Source organism: Plectropomus leopardus, chromosome 1 (assembly GCF_008729295.1).
Source record: "Plectropomus leopardus isolate mb chromosome 1, YSFRI_Pleo_2.0, whole genome shotgun sequence".
Lineage (NCBI taxonomy): Eukaryota > Metazoa > Chordata > Actinopteri > Perciformes > Serranidae > Plectropomus > Plectropomus leopardus.
Window position 1 is genome coordinate 34390584 of NC_056463.1, and position 24194 is coordinate 34414777.

The following is a 24194-nucleotide window of genomic DNA, read 5'->3' on the forward strand; positions in this document are numbered from 1 at the left end:
CGCGTGTTTAAGTGTGTTTGCTAAACTTTGCCTGCTTTTTAATAAAGATGGACATAAGCGCAACACAACTCTGCTCTAACTTTTTGTAATTGTATGATGTATCAGTGTAAATACTGATGTGTATAGATGTTACTCTTTGTACATTATAAGTAAGTAAGTAATTATACATTTATTTAAAAAACAAAAAGTGAAACAATTGGAACCTGGCAACCACAACTATCTCCCTATAAATGTTACGGTGCAAAATTAGTTTTTGCTGTTTTACTCTTTATGATGTACCAGTTGCAGTCTTAAGTAATAATACCCATAATCAGTTATGTCTTGGTTAGCTCAGACAACAGCAGACGAGATAAACAGACTGGGTGCAGTAGCATGACCTGCTGCCATCAGAATGTGATTTCCCCAGATGGATCCATGTAGCACCGCTGATGATTTAGGCTGACATCACTGAAATTATCCAATGAATGAGTTACCTGTCAGTCCACAGGACTTCATGCCCACTGTTGTTGGTTCAATTGTAATAACTCAGGTATCCAATTTATGTACTTTTAATTGTTATCTCCTACTTTCAAGTCTCGTAACGTAACAGATTTTTTTGTTGAAGTGGTGGAAGTGTGGGCCCACAGCCAAATTGTGAAAATAGTCCACTGATGCATCTTTTCTCTCACTTATATTTCACTCATTTCATATTTGTCTCTGCATCATAAACTTTCTGACATCTCAGACCTTCAAATGTCCTCCTGAAAACAAATAGCAGACTTGAATGAAAGAAAGTGACCTTGCAAGGGAGCATTATTATTCCATTGTGATCTGTCAGTTTTCATCCACAATGTCACGTCTTCTATATACCTTCCCTGTGCCACGCTGTTCCATATTCAGCGCTACTAAAGTTCAGCCATCCGCTGCTTTAAAGTCCCTGCGCCTCTCTCCCCTTTCTGAAATGGAAAAGCAATAATTCCTCCTCTCTCTGTCTCTCTCCAGCTTTTTGATGGAATCGAGTGCGAGTTTCCCATATTTTTCATCTACATGATGATTGACGGTAAGCCTTGTTCTACCCATAGCTGCTGTTATGGTGCCTCAAGTGGGTCATTGTGAAGATAGAAGACAGACTTGAGGCATTTAACAGGAAATTACATTTTGGTGTTTGCTAGGCGTTAGAGGGCTCTGAAACACTTTTCAAAAATAGGTGATGTGTGAAATTTGTGTGTGAACCTCTGGGAATGGTCAGACATACAGCGAGTTTCTCCAAATAATGTGAATTCAAGCATCATTTAATCACTCTCGTTCTGATTTATACTCCACTGACATTTGTAGGACAAACAAACAACCTGATTTATGGCCTGTTGTCCCATCTCAGATGCCTCAAACTGCTCATCTTTATGGGAGCATCTTTTAACAACTCAAAAACAATAAATTGTCCTTTTAAAGTGATCCAAGCAGCTAAATCAATTAAATGATCAACATTCAGATTTCTGTTTAGTCATACATTCATTTAAAAAGCACACAACAGTGCTTTAACATTAACGACCCCCAAATGACCATTTCTTTATCAATTATAAACTCGGCGTTACTTTGAATTTGTGTAGAAAACTCTTTTCTTGCATGCCTCTGGTGAATGTAGATTCCAAAAACTGAGAAAAATCTTCATGAATTGAAATAAAAAATGGCTGAGTTTTACAACAACAAAACTATGTCAACACATCTTTTACAAACTCTGACACATCACATGTAGTATAAATTGATACTTCCTAAACAGAAAGCTGTTTTTACTAGGACACTCAGCTGAAACTGACACTTACAGAAGTTCTCTGCAAAGCCGGACTCCAGTGACAAAAACAGTAATTTTACCTTGGTGATCACCAAAACTGCTGCTCTACCACTGCTTCTCTTTGTTCTTTGTTATGTTATTGAGTGACTGTGGTGTTTTTAAAGGGTTACCTGTGAGTCACCAAAAGTCACACAATAACACAAGTAAACAACTGATCGAGGCAGTTGTAAACCAGCAGCTTCTGTGTTCAGCGAGGTAAAATGACTGCTTTTGTTCATGGAGTCTGGATTTGAGGGGAGCATGGATAAGTTTTACTTTTTTGTTCAGTTCTCTGTCAAAAATGGCTGTTTGAATGTGAATGTCTGTTTCAGAAATACTGAGCATGCAACTGTATAAATTTGACTTGGATTATGCAGCATGAGTTACGGAAGAGTTTGTGAGTGTAAATTTGCTGTTGTTAGATGTGGAGCCCTATTCATCAAAATGTTCTCCATTTTCTTCATGAATCCATTGTAACACAGGGTGTGTAATTGACATACAAATGGTCATTTGGGGATTGAAGTATTCCTTAAATTATGCAGCAATCTACAGATAATTTCCACCCGTGTCTTTCAGCTCATTGTTTTGGTTTTATGGCCCAAACCTCACTGTTTTGCTACTCTCAGCTCCCATGGGCAGTGTTTCCAGCCACAATACACAGATTTTTACAGCAAAAAAAAGGTCTTATAAATCTTTTGTACACTACCTGCTCAGCACCAAACAGCAGAGATGAAGGTAGCAACTAACTGGTAAACATGGACTTACATTCATCAGAAGGCCATAGAGATGCTTCCATATGAATGCTAATCTTGCTTTTTATCTGCTGTATTAATAGACAACTGTTGTTGTTATTTGTTGCAAAAAGTTTCATCTGAAAGTTTGATCAAATGTGTGTGTGTGTGTGTGTGTGTGTGTGTGTGTGTGTTTTTAATGTGTGTCTATTTGTTTGTTGCAGGGGTGTTCAGAGGAAATAATGCTCAAGTCAAAGAATACCAGGACCTCCTTGAACCCATCATCTTCCACTCTTATGAGGGTGGGCAGTCACATGAATATATACACACACATACACACACACACACACACACACATAAATGCAGTGACTGATGGATTTTTTGATGGACAATTACAAATGCACAAACACACGCATGTAACCACCATATCAATATGGTCCGTATTGGAGCTCCTGCCTCTTTTCTCTTTCCCTCTAGCGATGAAAAACTTTTCTTGTTATATCACATCATCCATATTCATGCATCACATGCTATGACCCAGGTTCACAGGGGCGTTACATTCAAGTGAACTCAGCCTTTCTTCATGTGTGGCGAGCCTGGCTTCTGTAGTCACCTGCAGCCATTGCTGTGAGGGTAGTCAGCCAAATTATGGGGATGTCAAGAGCTTTGAGTTTCTGTTGGTCTGTTCATAAAAGAACAGGAATAATTGGAGTGTAGAAAGGATAATGATGATGTGTGGCAGAGCTAGCTTGCTCCACATGTCTCCACAGTGCCTTTGTACTGGTTGTGTATGGATTAATAAAACTCCTGAAGTTAATTGGCTGGATTTTATAGGATAATACAAGTTTTTTCCCCCCATTTACCATTAATGCCCATGAAAAGTCTAAACCCACAAATGTATCTGCAGCTGTCAGAAGCTGCTATTATGTGTTCTGCTCCAGGTTCAGCCGACCCCCCCCGGGAGTCACGGTCTCCCATTGTTTGGATGATGCACACACATGCAGGGTGCAGCTCAGGGAGACGTGCTGCTGAATTGTAGTGAATGGGCAACATTTACTACCATTGTGCCATTCTTTGAGTCATTTTTTTTCTTTGAAGGGGGTTCGATTCATATTAAACCACACTTTCAGGAAAATTTAGAGCAGAACTTGTATGGCTTGGAATAAAACGATTGTAGCTGGGGCTGTCTCATATACAGGCACACATGCCATATTTTTTTTACTATTTCTACCTTCACCTGAAATGATCAAAATATAGCCTGATATCACACTATATTGCCTTTTAATTTCTTGTCATTTCTCAGTCTTACACCATGCTCATGTCAGCCAATATCTTTTTTGGAGGGATGAGCTATTTAAGCTTGTTTTCCCTTTACTTTTGAGTGAAGTATATTGATAACTATAGGGATAAATATAATAACTTATAAGAAATGATAAATGTAATAACTTTGTTTAAACCTTAAATTTTCTTCTTTTGCAACCATGGAGTCTAAATTTGAATAATGCCCAAACACTTGAAAAACTAATGACACTCTCATCAGACAAGTTGTATTTTGTGTGAAGTGAAAATTAAATGGCTATAGACTTTAGAGCCTTTTTGAACTGGTATTAACATGTTTGAGTGATCCGAACACAAGTGGACACCTGCAGAATCTAACACATCCTCTGTCATCAGGCAAAACGACAGATGGTGAAACGATACTTGGCCTAGCTTGTCGTAAAATGAGCAATATATAGAATGTTAGCGTACTGTCACCATATCAACCACTACGTCCTGCACAGATGACATAGTCTTTGTTGGGGATGCATTAGGATGCATTAGTGTTTACAAAGAATATGTGGTCAAATGCATCCGAGACCACTTCGGCAAGTGGTTTGAGTGACTGTGTCACAATATGCCTTTGTGGTCACTTGTATTCAACGCTGTCCACTTGTGATCTGATCACCAAGAATGCATATTGACACCAGGTGCAAACCATAGACTGTATATAAAGATGAACGACATGCTCCTATTTAAATATGTGGGGTACTGCCACTGCCATCTGCTCTGGTTACGTCATTCGGAGCCAGAGTCTGCGCAGTAAAGATACCTGCATTGGGGGAGTTCCTACCAAAACATCCAGTGGAAAATCCCCTTTTTGGAAGACTTGAATAACTCATTAAAACCAAACATATCGTATAAACAATCACTTGAACAAACTTTAGGTGGATGAAAACTACCTTCAGTGACAGAAACCATTTTTGGGAAAAATTGATGTGGCATGTACTTTTAGTTTTTTAGTTCGGTCTTTGTCCCATTCACTAACATGGAGGGGAGGGATTTATGACCTATACTATGATCCAGATTGAAAAGCTACACTTTGGAGGATTGTCATGTTGTCCTTTGTTATATACAGTCTGTGGTGTAAACATGGCCTTAGTCTTGTTTTTGTTTTCCTTGTTTCTTTCAAGCACAACATCCGGTTGCCCCCTCATTTCAGTCTTTATCATTGCTACCCTTAATTCATGCTCGTAGGAGAATGTAATAGAAAGAGACAGTGTACACAAACAAAACATTAGGAGTGGCTAGTTCTGTGCCAAAGGCATGATCCCTCACCAGCCTCCCACCCATAAACTCTCCCAGTTGCCTTAGCCCGAGTCTCCACAGTGGTGGGTGAATGCTTTTTCTCCTGCACTACCTAACACACCTAATTAGTGTGCTGCTTCCACTGACTTGGAATGAATGGCTGTACCTTTCAATTCCGACTGGAGTGGCACAATTTTTACCCTGAGCGATCAGGAAGTACTTTGCTCCACTATGGTGGTTTCACACCTGGCGCCCATTATGTGCCTGTCATGGTAGATCTGTGAAAACCCACTTTTAGTACAAAAATGTTATTTCCTTCTAGTACACCTGTTATTCATGTCATGTTTTTTCCAAATATACGCAGGTATATAATACCTAAATTGCTTTGAAAAGCCCATTTGAACTTTAAATAAAAAAAATCAGAAGTAATTTTTGTAAAGCATAAACAGATTGGGGGCATGCATGCAGCGATTGAACAGTGCACACATCAGTGGTTGACTTGTGCTTGTACAGAACATGCTGAAACGTAAAGATGTTCCTCCTAAGTAGAAAATTGGTTTAAAAACATACAATCACTGCAGTTCTCTGCAAAACTCTGCTGCTACATACTGTGCTTTGTGTTTCAACACCGCAGTCTTATTTAAGTGTGTTTTTTGTAACAACAATGCAGATTGATCTTGCTCAAAACACGCATAGAACACGTGTCCAGAGAAGGTGCTGTCTACATGAACACAGTCCTCACTTCCCATTTCTCACCCCAGGCCATGCTGTGATCCCCAAATACTACTACGTCCCGGCTGACTTTGTGGAGGCGGAGCAGAACAAGCATGGAAGCCAGAAGCGTTTTCCCAGCAACTCTGGCCGTGATGGGCTGTTCTTCCTGTGTGGTCAGGCCCTTTACAACATCGCCAAGCTGCTGGGTATGCATCTGTGTGTGTGCTTTCATATGATGCTGTGAACTCACACGCTCGCTCTCTTCATTCATGCATTCTAATATCAAGTTCATTAAAAATGCAACATTAACGTGGCCTTAAGGTCATATTTTATGAGATTTATTAGACCATGTTATTTGGTATGACACAAAATATTCAGAGTTGCCCAAAAAATCTATTAGTCTTTCATTATTCATGATTATCTAATGACTGTAAATAATGCTTAATTCTTCACTGACATGAATTAGAGGATGCAGCTTGACTCATCCATTGTGTCTGTAAGCTTTTCTGTATTTGTGTAAATGGTCGGAAATAGATTTGTTTTTTCTTTTTCTATGTGGGCATGTGTTTTGTATACATGTCAATGGAATTTCTTTCTGTGTGTGTGTGTGTATGTATGTATGTATGTATGTATGCATGTATGTATGCATGCTCACAATCCAGTGGATGAGCTGATCAGCCCCAAAGATATTGATCCCATCCACCGCTATGTTCCCCGCCAGGACCAGCGCAACGTCAGCATGCGATACTCCAATCAGGTAAGCTCTAATGTGACCTTTATTAACCATCATCACATGGCTCCTATCTGAACTCTAATTGAACACCTTGTTGATATGACTTCTAAGAGCGTTTAAGTGAACTGGGGTTGCAAAATTCTGTAAATATTCAAGGTGGAAATACTCCATGGGAATTAAAAGAAAATAAAACAAGAATAAAATGGAAATATAGGGATGTATTAACCATGTCGTATGCAGATAGAAATAAACTTAGCACATGATATAAAGATTATTTTCCTCTCAGGCTTCCTGCCAGTCTTCATCGACTCCCTCCATGTCAGGTTTTAGATTCACTCAAGTGCCAAACAGTTTTGGTGTTAGATTGTTGCATTGTTCTCATCACAATTTATCCACATTCTTTAAGCTTTGTGAAGCCTGAGTAAATTGGCTTGATTTCTTTCAGAAACATGGGAGGGTGACAAGCTATTTAACAAAAAAATGGTTCAAGAAATTGGTAAAAAGTTACGAGAAAGTTATCTGAAAATAACCCAAAAAAAGTAAAAAACACATAAATTAAAAAAACGACAAGAAAATTACCCCCAAAAAGGGCTAGAAAAATGTTCTTTTTTCTGTAACATCATTTTAAATATATAATTAAAAGAATGATAAAGAGTCTTTTGGACATGTTTAGCAGTTTGCAGGACATTTCTTGCCAAATTGCTCATTTTGATTTTCATGTGTTTTGGAAGAAAATCAAACTATTTTTCTCAGGTTTCAGAGGTTTAAATACTAGTGGAAGGTGTCTGATTCCAGGTGTTACCGGAAATTAAATTACAGCAACTAACAAACACCTGCATCAGAGGTGCAGAAATGAACAGACAGTCAATAAAAAATATTTTCAGAAAGGTTTTAGCACTACTAGCCACTTGCATAAATGGCAAACACATTGCCATGTGAAATATAGCTCTCTTGCTATATGTCCACTCAGTTGAGCTGGATTATTTGTGGCGAAGGGTTGATGGGAGTCCAATCCCAGATAACTACAGTGTTTTGAGTCATTGTTCAGTGTCAGATGTCACCCGCTGATCACATCCCCACAACACTAGACAGATGCATCACGTTTTAATATTTTTCTCCACACAAACTGTGTTTACAGTCTTGCGTTCACTGTGTGATATAAGTGATGCTGAGCAACACATGCACTTGAACTGGAGTTACATCAAGGTGACATGTATTTTGCCTCGTATCATTACTGAAAGGAAACTACAGCAAATAGTACCACATGCAATCACTGTGCCTCTTTCAGTCACTGTGATGGAGCAGCTTTTATTCCGAGCATAAGGGGTTGGAGTGGAGATTACATTGCTAGATGTGTGTTGCTGAAAAAGTGAAGATTACAGAGCCATACTTCAACTTCCTCAGTCAGGACGTTTACATAATGTTAGAAAAAGCTGTATTATTCTGTTAGTGTGAATAAAAGTGGACTTTTGAAATACATCTACTGAACTTGGACTTAATCAAATTTCTCAAAATCAGACTAACGCTCTCTGTTGATTCGATCGACCTATTCCGTTATGTAGACACCTTAGTCGCAATTTAAATGGATTAGGTGTTCTGCGCTTGTTCCTAGTCGCTGCTCCGTGTTTTTAATGTTTTTAATTTTGGCTTAGGTGTGTGACGTACAACTTTAAAAGGTAGCATTTTATATTTATTTTGATGAAAAAGTTACACCCCAGCCATCCCCCTCCTCTGATAAATAAAGTACAGTCCCACAACACCGGCACAGTGGATGTCTTGATATGGACAGGACCACAGCAAAACATACTTTAGCCACCTAAAAAATCAATATCAATTACATGAACACTATATTTGAATATGTGCTCCTCTCTACCTTACGCACCAGGTGATGGAGACAGCGGTAAACCAGCAGCTCTGCTGTTCAGTGGAGTAAAATGATTCTCAGTGGAGACTGGTGTTTTTGATAAAACGGCTTCAAATCCCTGCCGGTAAGGGCTGTCTTACGACAAGGTAGATCAGTAAAAATAATCTACATATAGCATGTTACACTGATATTGATATTTTTAGATAGCTTAAAATGAATCAATGACAGCAGAGTTTGCTCAGCGCTGTTTAATTATATGTACGTGACGTGGCAGGTTTCCACCCTGAAGTTACTACAAATATACAGTTGTGATTATGATGCAGTCTATAGGCTAGACTGCATAAATAATGTAAGTCAATAGCAACTAGATGAAAGGCGGCATATTTCCTCCTGCAGTGGCGAGGTCTGACATACTCCTGTCAATAAATAAGATCTTCCCCGGTGCTTGTATACAAGCACCGGGGGACAAGTAGTCGGGTTAAATGGTAGTCGGGTTAAATGGTCTAATCGAGCCATAACTGTAGCTTGCCTAAACTGTGCATGTAAATGTACTGAGCGTTGACTTCACTATCAACAACCACAGAAATCATCAGAAACTAGGATAAAACCTAACCTATCTCATTTTGTAGCCACAGTATCCCCTATGTGTAGCTACATATTTGAGGAGGCACATGTCAACTACGGCATAGCAACAGCAGCTGTGTGCGTAGGCTTTAAAGCCATGCAATACCCCCTTAATGAACAACTATAAATCCACCTTTACTCCCGCACTCGCCCACCAACTCCACCTCAGGCATTCCCATATCACATCTAAAAAAAATTCCAGTCCTCCGACCTGCTTACTTTGTTATTTTATTCATGTGCGCTAAAGTTTTAATTGCAATTCATCCACTAAACAGCAGAAACTATCCTTTTTTTTACCTTGCCGAGGGCGAGTCTTGCAGATAAGGATTAAACCCCGTCCATTTGCTCTACGAACGGCCACTCTGAATGGCGATCATGTCTCAGGTTTAATCCATATCTGAGAGGGCTGGCAGCTCTGAGGATCGCACAGATGAAGGGCAGAGATACGTGTACAGCGGCCTGATGTTCATTCTCTTTGCTGTACAGTGTGGATTGATAAGTCCCATTCTGCTCCTGTGCGTTGAATTTTGTTGCTGATAAGGTGGTGCTAGAACAAGGTGCACAAGAGAGGATCGGTCCGTAGAGGTATTATGAACGCCAGACTGAATCAAATAGGTTGGAGGAAGAAAGATCAACAGGAAGAACAAAGACAAAGAAAAACACACACGCACACACACACACACACACACACACACAGACAAAATATCCACGATAGAAAAGAGCATGTCAGCTGGTAGGAAAACTTTGCTGAGAGATGGAATAAGAGAGAGGAACATTTGCCAAAGAGGTACAAATGTCATTATTTAACTCTGTAGGGCATACATATTCTTTAATATGAAGAAGGCCAACTCTTCAAGATGCCAGAATTGTAAATTTTCTCTCTCAAAGGTTTTGACATTTATCTTTTTTGTAAAGACATTTCTTATTTTGTCTTACGCTGTGCTGACTTATTGTAAAAGGAAGTGGTTTTAGATTTACAAACCTAGATGAGGAATATATATATCGAAAAATATGATTTCATTTCCATTTCACTATGCAGTCGTCAGATAACAAATATCTTGCACCACCTATGAAAATCGAGAAACTATTAATGTTTAAGGGCGCACTTTACTTATTGAGCTATTTAATTCAATTTAAAACTATAATAAGGACTCAGCTGGTAGGGAGGTCCATAGACAATAAAACAAAATAATGTTAATAATAATGAAAAAGAGACATAGAAAAAATACTACAGTCAATCAGGTATTTACATACAGACAATCTCCAGTGGCTCCAAATTCCGGACTTTAACGTCACTGAGCTCAGTCCAGGATTGGCCAAAATATTGCAATTTTCAGATTTTAAATACCCACATATATATATATATATATATATATATATATATATATATATATATATATATATATATATATATATATATATATATATATATAAATCTAATTTCTTGTTACAGCAAAACAAGTAGGAACACCAGCACTGAAAAACTGTTTTTTACTAGAACTCCAAGAGGCTTTCAGCAGCAGCCTCATACTGTCATTATCGGCCACAGTCAGTCTCTGCATTCAGTCAGTCTATTGTTTGTTTGTAATCATGGTCTGTAAGTGATTACCAACCCTTATTGTTACAGCCCGGACAGATAAACTAAAGTACGCACCCCTTCAACCCCAGATATTCCAAATGTGTTGCATTAAATGGATTTGAAACTGGATTTTAGTTTAATTAAAAGCTACTAGTTAGTTGGCAGAAGGTGTATGTTTCAATAGCTAACTAGTTCAACCATTTATAATAATAATGATAATAATAATAATAATAATAATACATTTTATTTATAAAATGCTTTTAAAAGGAAGTAGTAAAAAGTAAAAAGCAATATAAACAAAATTACATCAGCACACGCAAAAAAAAATTAAAAAAATTAAAAAAAAATTAAGCAAATCGGTGACAAACAAGCGCCTCAACAGTCACATATTAAAAGCTTGTTTAAAAAGGTGAGTTTTTAGCAGGGATTTAAATATGGATGTGTCAGTGCAGTCCTGAATATGTGTGGGGAGTGAGTTCCAGAGTGAGGGGGCAGCTATGGAGAATGCTCTGTCCTTTAAAGAAAAATGTCCTAAAGAATGTCCTTATACATTATTTGGCTCACTGCACACTACTACTGCACGCTGCCTACTAAACAAATGATTAGATATTCCATTACCAACACACTATTGACACTGATGTACTCTGAGGCAGCAATTCCAAACAGGTGTTATTCGGATAAACTGACCATATTATTGGGAATCTAGATGGTTACATTCTCACCTGAAAAAATATTAAAACTTCAACGTTTTGTTCCTGGCTCAGTATCTTTGCTCAAAATCTTTGCTGCCATTCGAAAAGACACAGGACATTGTGGGACAGCTGAGAATGTTCAGTGAGCTCACATCTTGTTCTCAGGAATTCTTGCCAATGTAATAAACATCCAGGCATCTCACAAAACAGGACTCCAGGACTTGTGACAGTCTTTGAGACCAGTAGTGTCCATACAGTATATAACTACAACTTCTGGGTCTATTACCTGAAGCCCAAAGACTTTTCACTTTTCACCCCCCCCCACACATTTCACTATGAGAATTTGATTCTTAAGGTCTGATAACATTTGAAGGTTTGGAAGAGCCACATGATTCAATATTTTATTCCTTTTTATGTTAGCAGAGCGCTAAACCGGAAGTTAGACACTCTGCCAGCAAAGTGTCTAGTTCACAACTGCTTTCATAGGAATGAGTGTGATTCTCACCTGACTCCACGACTCAAAATCCACATACTATGCATTGTGAACGCCTTACATACTCATTTTTATGTCATAGTATGAATAGCATGTTAGAATGTGAACTTATTTTCTATTACTACTCGCTATTCCTGTCATTTGTCGATCCATTTACAATCCCAGGTGCTCATCCACTACTTCAGCAATCTATCTACGCCAATTTATTCATTACTTTTAGCTACTATGCCAACCATCAATACATTCATTTATGCTAATATTTTCACATTTTTGGCCCATTAGCCTACTTTTGGCTAACATATCTACTTTAGCCGTTAGTTCATTACTAACTAGATTTCACACACTTTTATTTGCAACATGTGGTGTTCAGGTGTTGTTGTTGTTGTCTCAATGCATGGATATATTTTTTAGTTACATCTTTACACGTCTTATGGATCAAATTAGCTACTTCACTATCTTTCCCTGCACCCACTGGCAACTGCAGAAGTATCCCCTGGGAACATGAACCCCTTGTTGGGATTCATTGGTCTAAATCATTAGGGTTCCTGAAGGGCTGAAGAGAAGATTAAGTATTTATCAAAATGTGATCTGTGCATTTTAGATTACAAGTTGTTTACATCTTTAATTGGGATCAAACAGAGAGCAATTTCTTTTTTTCGTTGTAAACATATAGTTAGTATCAGCATCTTAATTGCATTAGCAGATGCAGTGTGATATTTGTCTGTAGGAAAACTGCAGCTCCATTGTGCTGGCAGCATTGCCTATATGAATTCAACTCCTAAACTAATATGCAGTGTGAGCAAAGCTTGACTCCCCTCAGGTAGGCTGCATATTTTGTTGAGATTACTTTTATCACAATAACACTTTGTTGAAACTGGATTTGTAGGCAGCGTGACAGCTGCTGTGAGCCCGGCCTCTGATAGTAGCAGGCAGTGCTCTGTGTGCAGCCCATCAACAAAAGCCTTTCACATTAGTTTGATGTTTTCAGCCACATGCGGTCCAAATAAATGTGAATGTGAGTGAATGGTTTTCCTTCGAATTCTTTTCAGAAAGAATTGAAAGCCGGGTGGTTTGCTGTCACAGTGATGACACACAATCTTTTCATGAGCGTTTTAAATGTAATTTAGAGACTGAACAGCTTGTTAATGTGGTTATTGAAGAACTGACAACTGAGTTAATGCACACTGTGAAAGCTAACTGGGTGTGCTCACTTTCACCAGTGAGTGTGTAGGTGGGAAAGAGGTAATGAATTTATCATCAAGGAAAAATGCAACTGGTCCCAGTATGGTCATATGGGTGCCCATTTATAAATGGGACACACACTGCAAAGTCAACCCAGAGGCTAGAAAACTTTTTTTTTTTTTTTTTTAACGTGCTTATGGAGCAATTATCACACGTATAAGTGAGTGGTTGCCATCACTGAGTCGAGTAACCATCATCCATGTGATACAACTAACTCGTCTCAATTGCAACATTATACTTTCTGTTTACATCTCCCCGTCGCACAATAATGCGCAAACATCTGAGTGGATATCCACTGCTACAAAGTGGTGAACAGAAAGGAAATCACGGCACTCCGAAAATGTGAACAACCAGGAGGAATTCTATAAAGTATTTATTACAGTGGCTGAATCCAAAAAAAAGCCAACATGTTTCGAACACTTTGTCAGGGAGTTAAAAACATGCGAGATATAGGTGTGGCCCCACCGATATAGCAGCAGGAAACTTTCTATCTATCTATCTTTCTATATATCTATAGATTATATTGTGATGAGATCACTCCATCCATGATATACTGATTCACTATTTGATTCATTATTTAGTGATTCATTATTTTGTCTTTTTACACTTTTTTTTCACTCAGCACACAGTCTCCACCAACTCCTGAATGAAATATTTGGCTCTTTAGCTGCTAAATGCTCCATTATTTTCACCAGCAAGACGCTAACTTTGTCTGCCAGCTGTTTGGTGTTAAACATGTAGCTGACAACGGGGTGTTGAAAACAGCTGTCTGAATTGAGTGATTCATTTAAATTTATGTTTTACGGTGACAAATTGTGTTAACCACCCAACCTCCCAAGTTTTTATTGTGTGCTGCGTAAGTCATTTAAAAAGTCATGTTAAGAAAAAGAGTTGACGTGATGGAGGTCATTCACTTTATAGGTAAAATGATTTAAAGGCAAGGAATCATTTCAAGCACAAGTGTTCCAGGTGTTTTTTTTCTTTTCTGTATTTAGAATTCAGTAAATCTGCGAAATACCTTCCATTGCCACATCGAGTTTTTCAAGCCGTACCACCTGAAAGCTGATGTGAGGCATATTTTATCTTCCTTTTAATTTTAAAGAGTGTACCTGTATCCTGCCCTCAGCCCGGAGAAATTAGATGGTTGTTTATTCATGTGGCTGGTGGGAAGCTGAGCGACTCGTGGGGGTCAAACAGCCGCACAAATTGCAGACTCTTTATTCTCGCTCTCCTCTGCTGCATCTCTGCTTTTTATTCTTTCTTATTACTTCATACCACCTGTCTCTGGCTCTCAGTCTTTTTTCTTCCTTTTCTTATTTCTATTTTTACTTCTATATCTCGTTCACTCACCTTTTCTGTCTCAGCGAGACTCTTAATGTAGCTTTCATGTTGTGTCAGCAAAGACGCTTTAGATAGGCAGAGAAGAAATAAGAGAGAGGTTAAGTGCAGCAAAAGGGGAAAAGGGGAAAAAGAAGGAGGTATATTGACTTTTTTGAGTTTACAGTTTTGTGTTTTAAGCAAGAAATAGTGTGTGTGTGCGCGCGTGTGTAGCAGCTGTCTTGTTCCCTCTGCATCATTGACGTGCAGTGTTTGTTCTGCGGGCAGAAAAGGCACATAGGCATGCTGGGCTTTCACATACAGTTAAAGCTTGATTTGTACGCTCCCCTACTTCCTTTGTGCATGTGTGTAATTTGCTTTCCATTTTGTGCATCTAAGAAAAAAAACATGTAAGTGTTATGTGTTTGTGCATCCATCTTTGCATATCAATCTCTCTGCCTTTATGTGTGAGAGAGGTTAGTGTTTCTGTGGGTGCGCTCTTATGCAGTACACGTTCATGTGTGTATATGTGTTTTATTCATAGTCCCATCAATTCATTCCACAGCTGGAGACAATAACATGCTTCGCAATATTAAACCCATGAATAGCCTATAATATGGTACTGTTTGGTTCCACATACAAGCTTAGTATGAAGTCAGGGTTATTTGACAATAGCTCTTTCATTTAGTCGGGCAATACATTTTCAAAGGAGCTGGTGAAGTTGCACTTTCTCACACGACGCAACAAAAGCCCGTTTAAATAGTTAATGCATGATGTTTGAGTCATTTCCACCAAAATGTCTAAAATACTCAATTTCAACAGATCCTTTGTCAAAGCCATTTTAAACAGCAGTGTGTTATACCACTACATTGAGCACTGAGATTTTTTAATGATGAAGTTAGGAGTTAAGAATATACAAATATGACTTGTTTGCGACCAGCAGAATACAGATTTACAGCACAGTAAACTTTGTTTACTAAAATTGCTAAACACTTAGACAAATTGATTTAGTTAAACTTGCCATTTTAAGTAGCAACAACTTCACAAAATCAAATAAATCAAACTAAGTTTTAGGTCAACTTAACAATGAGAAATAAAGTAAACATAAATTAAGACAAATAGTTATATATACTACCTTTTCAAGGCAATTGGTTTCCAAGATTTTTTAATGTAAAATCAAATTTTCCAGTTTTACAGTGCATCAAAAGAAGTCAAGTCAACCCCTTCATTCAACCCATAGGGCCTTCGATATTCGTGCAACATTATACAGACATTGTCGCTTTTTATGCAACTTCATGTCACATCACTTCAGTTCATATCATGTCACTTCCTTCTCTGCTCCTGTAATAGTTTCTACAGAGAACTCTGAATTACAATGAACATAGATATGGGTGCTATTAAGCTGCACCATGGATGTATTATAAGGAAGTCTGGATACAACCATGGAGACGGGGCCCTGTCCCGAGCTGCTCATTGGCACATGAAGTACAAAAAGCTTCTTTTCCGGGTGTAGAATCAGTGTAAAATATCTACCTAGATCTACTGGCCCAAAGAGCATGCGTACTAGAGACTCACGGCAGCTGAGCGTGTTGAGTCTGCCTGAGCGGATAGCTTCCACCGGCAGGTCGACCGACTTCTGGACTTGCGCTTCGCTAGCTTGAATGGCAGCCTAAAAAATTTAATCTTGCGACTCTTTAAGACTTTCCAAATGTTATCAAACTGGATGGTTTAAATCTAGATAGAGAAAGAAGTCATTTCAGGGGGTTTTTAACACTGAAAATTTTTTTTTTAATGATTTACAGACGTCTTTTTCCCGATAGTAGTGGCCAACCGACCTGGATGGTTGGTTGGCCACTATGAAAAAATTTGCATCAGAGCCTGGAGCACTTCCTGGGGGCTTGACTTGCACAGTCAACCTATTTGGTCGTTTTTTCAGTGAGGGTGGGCTGGCCGTAAGAGTGCAGTGCAAAGCGATGGCAATGTGTGTTAATGGGATACACACAAGCACTTAAATCTCACGTGTCTGTAGGGACATATATAACAAACACACAGAGGTAGCCTGACTTCATTCTGTGCTCAGGACGCCATTACTTCACTATATCTTTACATAGCAAATATTAGTTTGGTGCTACATTATTGCTCTGAATGCTGCATAAAGAACCTCTAAGTTTTTTTTATTGTGCCATATTAATCCTAAATACACCCTGCCATGACTCCAAAACACTGCAATGCCCTGCGGAGGAAGTGACTCTGACACGTTGCAGCTGACCTGGCACTACATTTTATATTCTTTCACATGCCTGAGTAGTGTGTATTAAGAATATGCAGAACACAGCAACAATTTTAAAGCCATTCTAAATTTAAAAATGATTATGCAGCATATATCCCTATATTGTACATAGGTAATGCACCGTGCATTAAATTTGCATCATGTGTGCATCTCAGCGGGAAGGGAAAGCTGTTTTGCCTCAAACTACTAGCATATGGAGGGTGGGAAGTTGTGATTTAGTTGGTGAATGGGGCGTTAATGCAACGTCAGTGCATAATGGAGCTTGATGCACAGGAACTTTTTACTACCATAATGAACTGCAAACCTGTTAAATAGAATATGAGGCTGTAAAATAAGGCCACAGAGCTTAAATATGTATGTAAGCCACATGGCAAATGGTGAAAAATCAGCATAAGTGTTTTGCCACAGTGCTGCCGGCACCTCTTTGCTCTCATAATAGTAGCAAATGGATCATTTTTTAAGCTTGACCCTGTGGATAAGGGCAGTTTCCCCTGATATTTAGCAGCTCCCAAACTGCACTGGTCGACTATGTTGGGGTTTTTCTGCATGAGAGACGACGCGCTCCCAGGGCTGTGAGGGTGAGTCAGATCAAATGCACCCTGGGGAGCGTGGCGTGACATCCCACTGACAAACATGCAATAATATGCAGCGGCTGTAGCAACTGGGGGGGATCTGTAAATTCACGAATGGCTGTAAAAGTAAATTAGTTGCTTATGTTGCTTATGTCACACACTTGCTTTTAATGTTACACCCCTAATCTACTCAGCTGTTCAGGCATGCTCACGGTGTCACACTCTCTCAGTCTGTCTTCTCTCACTCTCTATCTTTTCCTCCATCCGTCTCTTTAAATTCTGCTCTATTTTTTTGTTCAACAACCCACATACACCCACGCGCAGTGCTGGAGCACATGCAAGAATAGCACTTGTGTGCATTAAAAACGAAGCAATGTACCACTCAACTCCGTCATTGTTAAACTCTGTAAGAACCTTTGGCTTCCGTCAGATTTCTCTCACTGTGTTAGAGGAAGGTTAATGGAAAAATTGCATTGTGGTCCACACTGCGGGAGCCGTCAGTCATCAATCTGAGATAAGGCGGGGGTCACGAGAGGCCCCCGATTTGATGGTGCAGCGTGGGGAACAAACATACCTCCCTAGAGGCGTGACAGAGAAAGAGGAACGAGAGAGGTTGAGAGAGATGAGAGGGAGAAGGCTGAAATATGCAGAGGCAGGGAGGAAGAGAGACAGATGAAGCCTCTTCATTCTGTATATTTAACAAGAATGTTTTTCCAAAAAAACATTCAGTATCTCACTGGTCTGAAGCGGGCAGATTAAAGACAATAGGCCTCATGCAGCAACATTCTCTTAAATTTCTTCTATATTTTCTCTTTTTCAGGTAAGAGAAAATAAAAGTCAGCTCCAGATGCATCAAATGTTCATAACCAGCCAAATGTGCTCTTACCCAGGTGTTCTCAGTGATTAATCCCACTTGTTCATACGCCACCTAATAGCATTCCTCAAATATAAAACTTGTTTTTTTTTTGTTGGACAGAAATTTGTGTTCAGTGTTTTTCTCTCATCTTGTTATAAGTACTCTTGTCTCATAAAAGCTTAAGCAAAAATAAGAAAAACAAAAACATTATATGAGAATTTTACGACAGTTGATTGTTTAGATTGTTTTAGATTGTTTCAATCTGATCAAACCACACCCACACTAGTTCCGATGAAGAAAATGTTTGTTTTTTTTTAGTGCTGTTTTTTAGTTTGATTTATCCATGAATATTTAATATTATAGAGAAATACTTAATATATTTGCAGTCATATTTTCAGAGTCTTTAAAAACTTGTTTATTTTGAACTCAACTTTATGGTCTCTAATAGTCAAAATGCAGGTTTTAACATTAAATGTAAATGAGCATCTCTTCTTATTTTTGTATTTTATCCTCTATATCTTCCTTGGTACTTATTATAAAATCTACTGATAAAGCCTACATAATACAGCCTAAAATCTAATCTGTTTTTGGGTACCATTTGGTGGCACAGAATAGTTACACTCAGAGATAGTACAGGATAACCACCTTGAAATTACAGATCATTCTCTAACAAACAGCCTAAAAATGAAATGTAAGTGCCATAACTCTTTTTAAGTGTTTGTGCATTACACACTTCTTCTATGTTCCCCAAACAAACCAGAAATAAAAAGCATTTAATTTCTCTTTAAGTATATGATTGTTCTGGCAAAATAATTATCAGACACCCTGTGAAAATAGCAACCAGTGAATGAAACTGTTGGTTATGATAAATCCAGTATCAAAAAGTCCTTTTGATTCAAGCAACATTGTGAAGCCGCTTGTCTGAATTTGTTATCCGGATGATTATCATTTGAGTACAGCTGGGAATGGAGAGGCAATCTGGCTTCTCCTGCTGTGTACAATGTTTTCCAGTTGGTTTGTTGTTTATTTATAGAGTGGCGTGTACAGGCAGTTGTACATTAAGAGTGTCAAGAGTGTTTCTATTGGACAGCTTGTTTTTCTGTATAAGCATTGGCCACACTTATATGAACACTAATATTCCACTATTATAACCAATATGACATTATTCTGAATTTGATGCAGGTCATGTCAACAGCATATTTTGTTTGGATTTCCTAAATTAGGCCTTTGAAAGACTATAGCATTCAATAGGATATGCAGATATTAGTTGGGTTTCAGGGATATTTTCTGAACATGTATGCAGTGCATTTAGAATATGCATCTCATTTGGGGTTTTTACTACAATGTGTGACACAGACTCTTACCTAATCGCAGTCAGCTCTGTGCATTGTCATGAATGCATTGTACATTTGTAAAGCTGTGGTGAAGATTGATTCATTTATGATTGGAACGAGAAACGCATCTACTTTTATGAAAGACTTAGATAAAGGGCTGCATGATTCTTGCTAAAATGCGAGTCACAATTTTTTTTTCGGAAGAACTGAGATCACAATTCTCTCACACAATTCTTCTTCTTCTTCTTTTTAACGGAATAATTTATTGCACCTAGATTCTAAAGTAAAAATTAACCCACTTCTGATGTACTTGCTGACTAGACAGGGCTTTTAACAGATATTAAAACATTTGAAAGTGCTTGATTTACATGTAATATACACATTTAAAAGTCTTTTGTAACAAAAAAAAACAAAACAAAAAAAACCTCAAGTCTCTTTTTGTCTCCTAGTTTAGAACAACAGAATAATTCATTTGCAAGCTGCTGAATATAACAAATAGAATGTCAAGTCACAGCTTTAGAATAAATAACACATACACTTACCATTATATGACGTGCTTGAGTTAAGCAGCTGTAAAACAGTGGATGTTTAATTTCCTATAAATTCTTTACAATAAAAGCCCCACACTGTTTTATTATGTGGGGGCCCTTCTGTGCAGAGTTTGCATGTCCCCCCCCTCGTGTCTGCATGGGTTCTCTCCGGGCTCTCCGGCTTCCTCCCACAGTCCAAAGACATGCAGCTTAGGTTGATTGGTGACTCTAAATTGCCCTTAGGTGTGATTGTGAGCGTGTATGGTTGTCTGTCTGTATGTGTCGGCCCTGCGATAGTCTGGCGACCTGTCCAGGGTGTACCCCGCTTTCTGCCTGATGACAGCTGGGTATGGCTCCAGCCCCCCGCGACCCTTGCGCGGACAAGCGGTTACGAAAAATGAATGAATGAATGAATGTTTTGTTATGTAATAGCTTTTATTGTGAAGTAGCCAAAACAAGAAATATTGGGTTTTCATCTGCAGTGACCGCACACAAATCCTATTTACCTGAAAGCAAACATGAAACTGTAAAATAAGGCAGACATATGTTAGTACAACAGCAACACCAGAGAGAACGAAGTTCTGAATTGTGGGCTGCTGCACAGTCATGAGCCACAACACATACTTGGTTTTAGGTGGATTTTTGGTTTTAGGTGGATTACAATAATAAATGTATTACACTTGTCTGGAAGATTTTGTTGCACTCACAGTAATGTAATCAAAGGGTTGTTTACTCGAGTGACATCACCTGTATCCGTCATGTTTCTCTCTCCTTTACTGCAGACAGGAAAATACAGTAAAGGCTCTTACACAGAGCCACACAAAGCTACTATAAATGCACATAGGTAAATAACATTAAGAAACCATTTTGTATCTCTTTGGGGGTGGGGACTCATGTTGGTACATGAAACACTTATAGCAACTGGGATTGCTATCGCAGTTGCTATTAACAACGCAGCACATAGCTCAACACATGAATGCAGCAGCATGATATGAGAGGGAAATGGGACCTAATTCATTGCTGTCATTTCAAAATTAGATTGCATAGACATATGAATTGAGTTTGCAATATTATATTTTTATTTTTCAATCAATTGTGATTTTTGGATATCAAAAGGATATATGCAATTATCATAACGAGCCATCCTTTTAAAGAAGATGGCTGAATGAAAAAAAGAGGGAGACTGTATTTACAAGGTTAAACAAGTCTGCCAATGATGACAAAAAAAAGTGACATCATAGAAGTGTTACTATTGAGGTCATTCCAGTGGAGAGATCATACCATGTGGCTGACTCTAGATTCAAACAGAAAAAACACAGTTTGGAGGTCATTAGGAGGACACCATTGAATAATCTACAGACTCTCCCTTTTTTTAAGAGCAAAGTGACGCCCTGAACAGCAAGGAACAGACTGAGGATAGGACCTCTCTGACTCAAGCATGCACACGCGCGCACACATGCACACATGCACACATGCACACACACAAAAAACAAACAAAAACACTGCAATTTCGCACTTGCATGCATATCTTCCACAAACCCTAGAACCAAAATTTACACACTTTTTCACCAATATCTACATACTTTCCTTCTGTATCCACACACACACGCACAGATACACAGATTGAGTGTGTGCTCGACCCTGCTGTTTGCCAAATGGTCTGGTGGCGCGCAGGAAATGTCGAGCCCAGCGGTCTGTGACAGTAAAAGCCCCAGAGAGATGGCTACTGACCTTAACCTGCAGGAAAATGGACATCACTCACACACACTTCCACACTTTGCATGCATTGACTCTTGACACACTCATACCAGCACATGCACATACTGCTTTTATGTACTCCCAGTAGTTGTGTATGTGTGTGTGTTTCTGTCCTTCTCAGACACACCTCTGCCTCCTCTTCTGTGTTACAAGCTGCTCTCCGTGCCAGGGGCCCCATTTAGCCGTGTCTGATAGGTCTGGCCCTTCCTGTTCCATTGCCTCACTGTCAGGGTTATTGGCCAACTCTGGCGTACACTGTCTTCCTATTTACAGCTAACGTATCACACAGAAACAAAAGGGAAGCAAGCTGCCAGGATACACAACCTCTGAGAGGATGACAAAAAACACCTGAGTTGAGATCAAATATTTGAACCTGCTGTGCTCAATTCATCCCAACCCTCTCTTGAACAAAAGGCTGTCACATCCCTCGTATATTAAGGTACATCAGCCCCTCCTGCTGCTGGATGCGGAGTGTTAGATGAGGATGGGATTTGTGTTGGGAGCCAGGTGTGCTGAGAGGGAGGCATCTTGGCTTCTATTAGCTGCTTGTTGATGGTTACTGCTGACAGTGTACAAGCACAAGATCTCAATGGGGAGGCAGCTGTTCACAGTACTCACACCTGCAAGTACCTGAAAGTCATACTTGAGTAAAAGTACAGACATCTTGCCAGAAATTGACTTTGACAGAATTTAAAGTCACTTATTACAATATTACTCGAGTAAATGCCTTAAAGCATCTAATATTTATTTATAACTTAATTTTTAAAAGTAAAAGTATAAGTAAATGCTGGTAATAAAAAAAGCAAGTGGTCAGAATTTTGAGAATTAATCGTAACATGTACTACTTTGAAAATGGAGCTTACATAACCCTTGAAGTAATAAACAAGGTCTTTTTTGCAATTTAAAGGATCTAAAGAATAAAATCCAGTTTTTGTTTCCATCTCATTCTTTCAATAGTCTGTCCGTTCCCTCCTCCCTTTCTCTGTTCCTAACCTATTTTATAAGATGTTTAGGGTAATTGTAGTGGAGCAAAAGTAAACACTTTATTTAGAATATGTAGTAAAGTAGAAGTGGAAGTTGACAGAAATATGAAAACTCAAGTAAAGTACAGATACTTTCAAAAAATATATTTAAATACTGTAACAAAGTATCATTACTTCATTACACCACTGCCTAAAAATACAAATGATAACCAGAATGACTTTACTCAAAATGGCAGTGGCACATTTCCAGTTTAGTAATCTGCCTCTTGAAACAAATGCAGAGGCCAAATACTCAGTCAGTTTCACATTCAAGGAGTCCTTACAGATTTCATTTCATTGTTTTAATTTTATTTTTAAGGACAACACACATTAATCAACATTTCTGTAAATGAGCCAGCTGTTTTCAACTGTAGCCCTTTGGCTAGATGTTGATCCTTTTACGCAACTCTAATGTCAAATTCAGCATGAATTTATGCGAGACTTGCATGCTTAAGCTATTATTTTTTATGGGCAGGTCAATCTGCAATCTTTTCCAGATTTTTCCATTAGAAACTCCCAGTCAGCCATCAGCAAAAAGCAGCGACATAGCCTACAGCTCAATTTGGCACAAAGTTCCACTTGGACTCAACAATTAACTAAGTAGAATCTGGTGGTCATAGGTCCAAGATAATGGTCACTGTGACCGTATCTGTCTCTGTCATTGTGAACACAATTTCTCAAGAACACATTGAGGGATTTTTTGTTTTGTTTTGTTTTCAAATTTGACACTAACGTCCACTTGGACTGAAGAATACACTGTTTAGAATTTGGTCGTCAAAGGTCACTGTGACCTTGCATACAACCTCAAAGAGGTATTTCAAGTTATTATCAAACCTTTATCTAACCAGGTGAGGACATGTTGAGGTTCAATATATGACTGCATTTGTACTATATAAACACATTAAGAGATCAGTCATAAGTATGCAATGTATTGCTGTGGATGTAAGTTTAGTTCTAAAAGTCACACAATAACACAAACAAAACTAATCAATCGAGGCAGCGCTAGACCAGTAACTTTTTGTGGTCTGCAAGGTAAAACAAATGTTTTTTTCAAAGGAGTCTGCTGGCAGTAGTCTGGTATTTAGATTATTTTATTACTTTTCCGTGCCATCAGACAAACCTTTCTGCTGGGAAACTAAAGCCACCAGACTTGATTGACAGAAACAGTAATTTTACCCTGCAGAGCAAAAGGAGGTATTACTGGTCTACTGCCTGCTCGATTATTAGTTTGTTTGTGCCACTGTGTGACTTTCAGAATCAGAATAACATGTCATTCACAGCAGAACTTGAGTTTGTATGCAGGTAGGTAGGTAAAGCTGCAGCTTGAGCTATGAGACAGAGAGATGAGTCACAAGAAAATGCTGTTAGTGTTTAGCTACCTACAAAGAGTTAGGTTAAAAAAGAGGCAGCGAAGATAAGGATGAGGATTAGTGTATGGGTTACAACGGGTGCCTGTAAGTACCTCTAAATC

General features: G+C 38.6%; 1 protein-coding gene across 3 annotated transcripts in view; it reads left to right on the top strand.

The window, feature by feature from the left end:
- Positions 1-24194, top strand: part of phkb (phosphorylase kinase, beta) — a 146218-nt gene that overhangs the window by 63368 nt on the left and 58656 nt on the right. For all 3 annotated transcript variants that reach the window (XM_042484291.1, XM_042484283.1, XM_042484300.1), the window contains 4 exons: positions 982-1039; positions 2763-2840; positions 5865-6023; positions 6480-6574. In XM_042484291.1, the coding sequence (XP_042340225.1) occupies positions 982-1039; positions 2763-2840; positions 5865-6023; positions 6480-6574 (390 nt within the window). The remainder of the gene's footprint in view (positions 1-981; positions 1040-2762; positions 2841-5864; positions 6024-6479; positions 6575-24194) is intronic.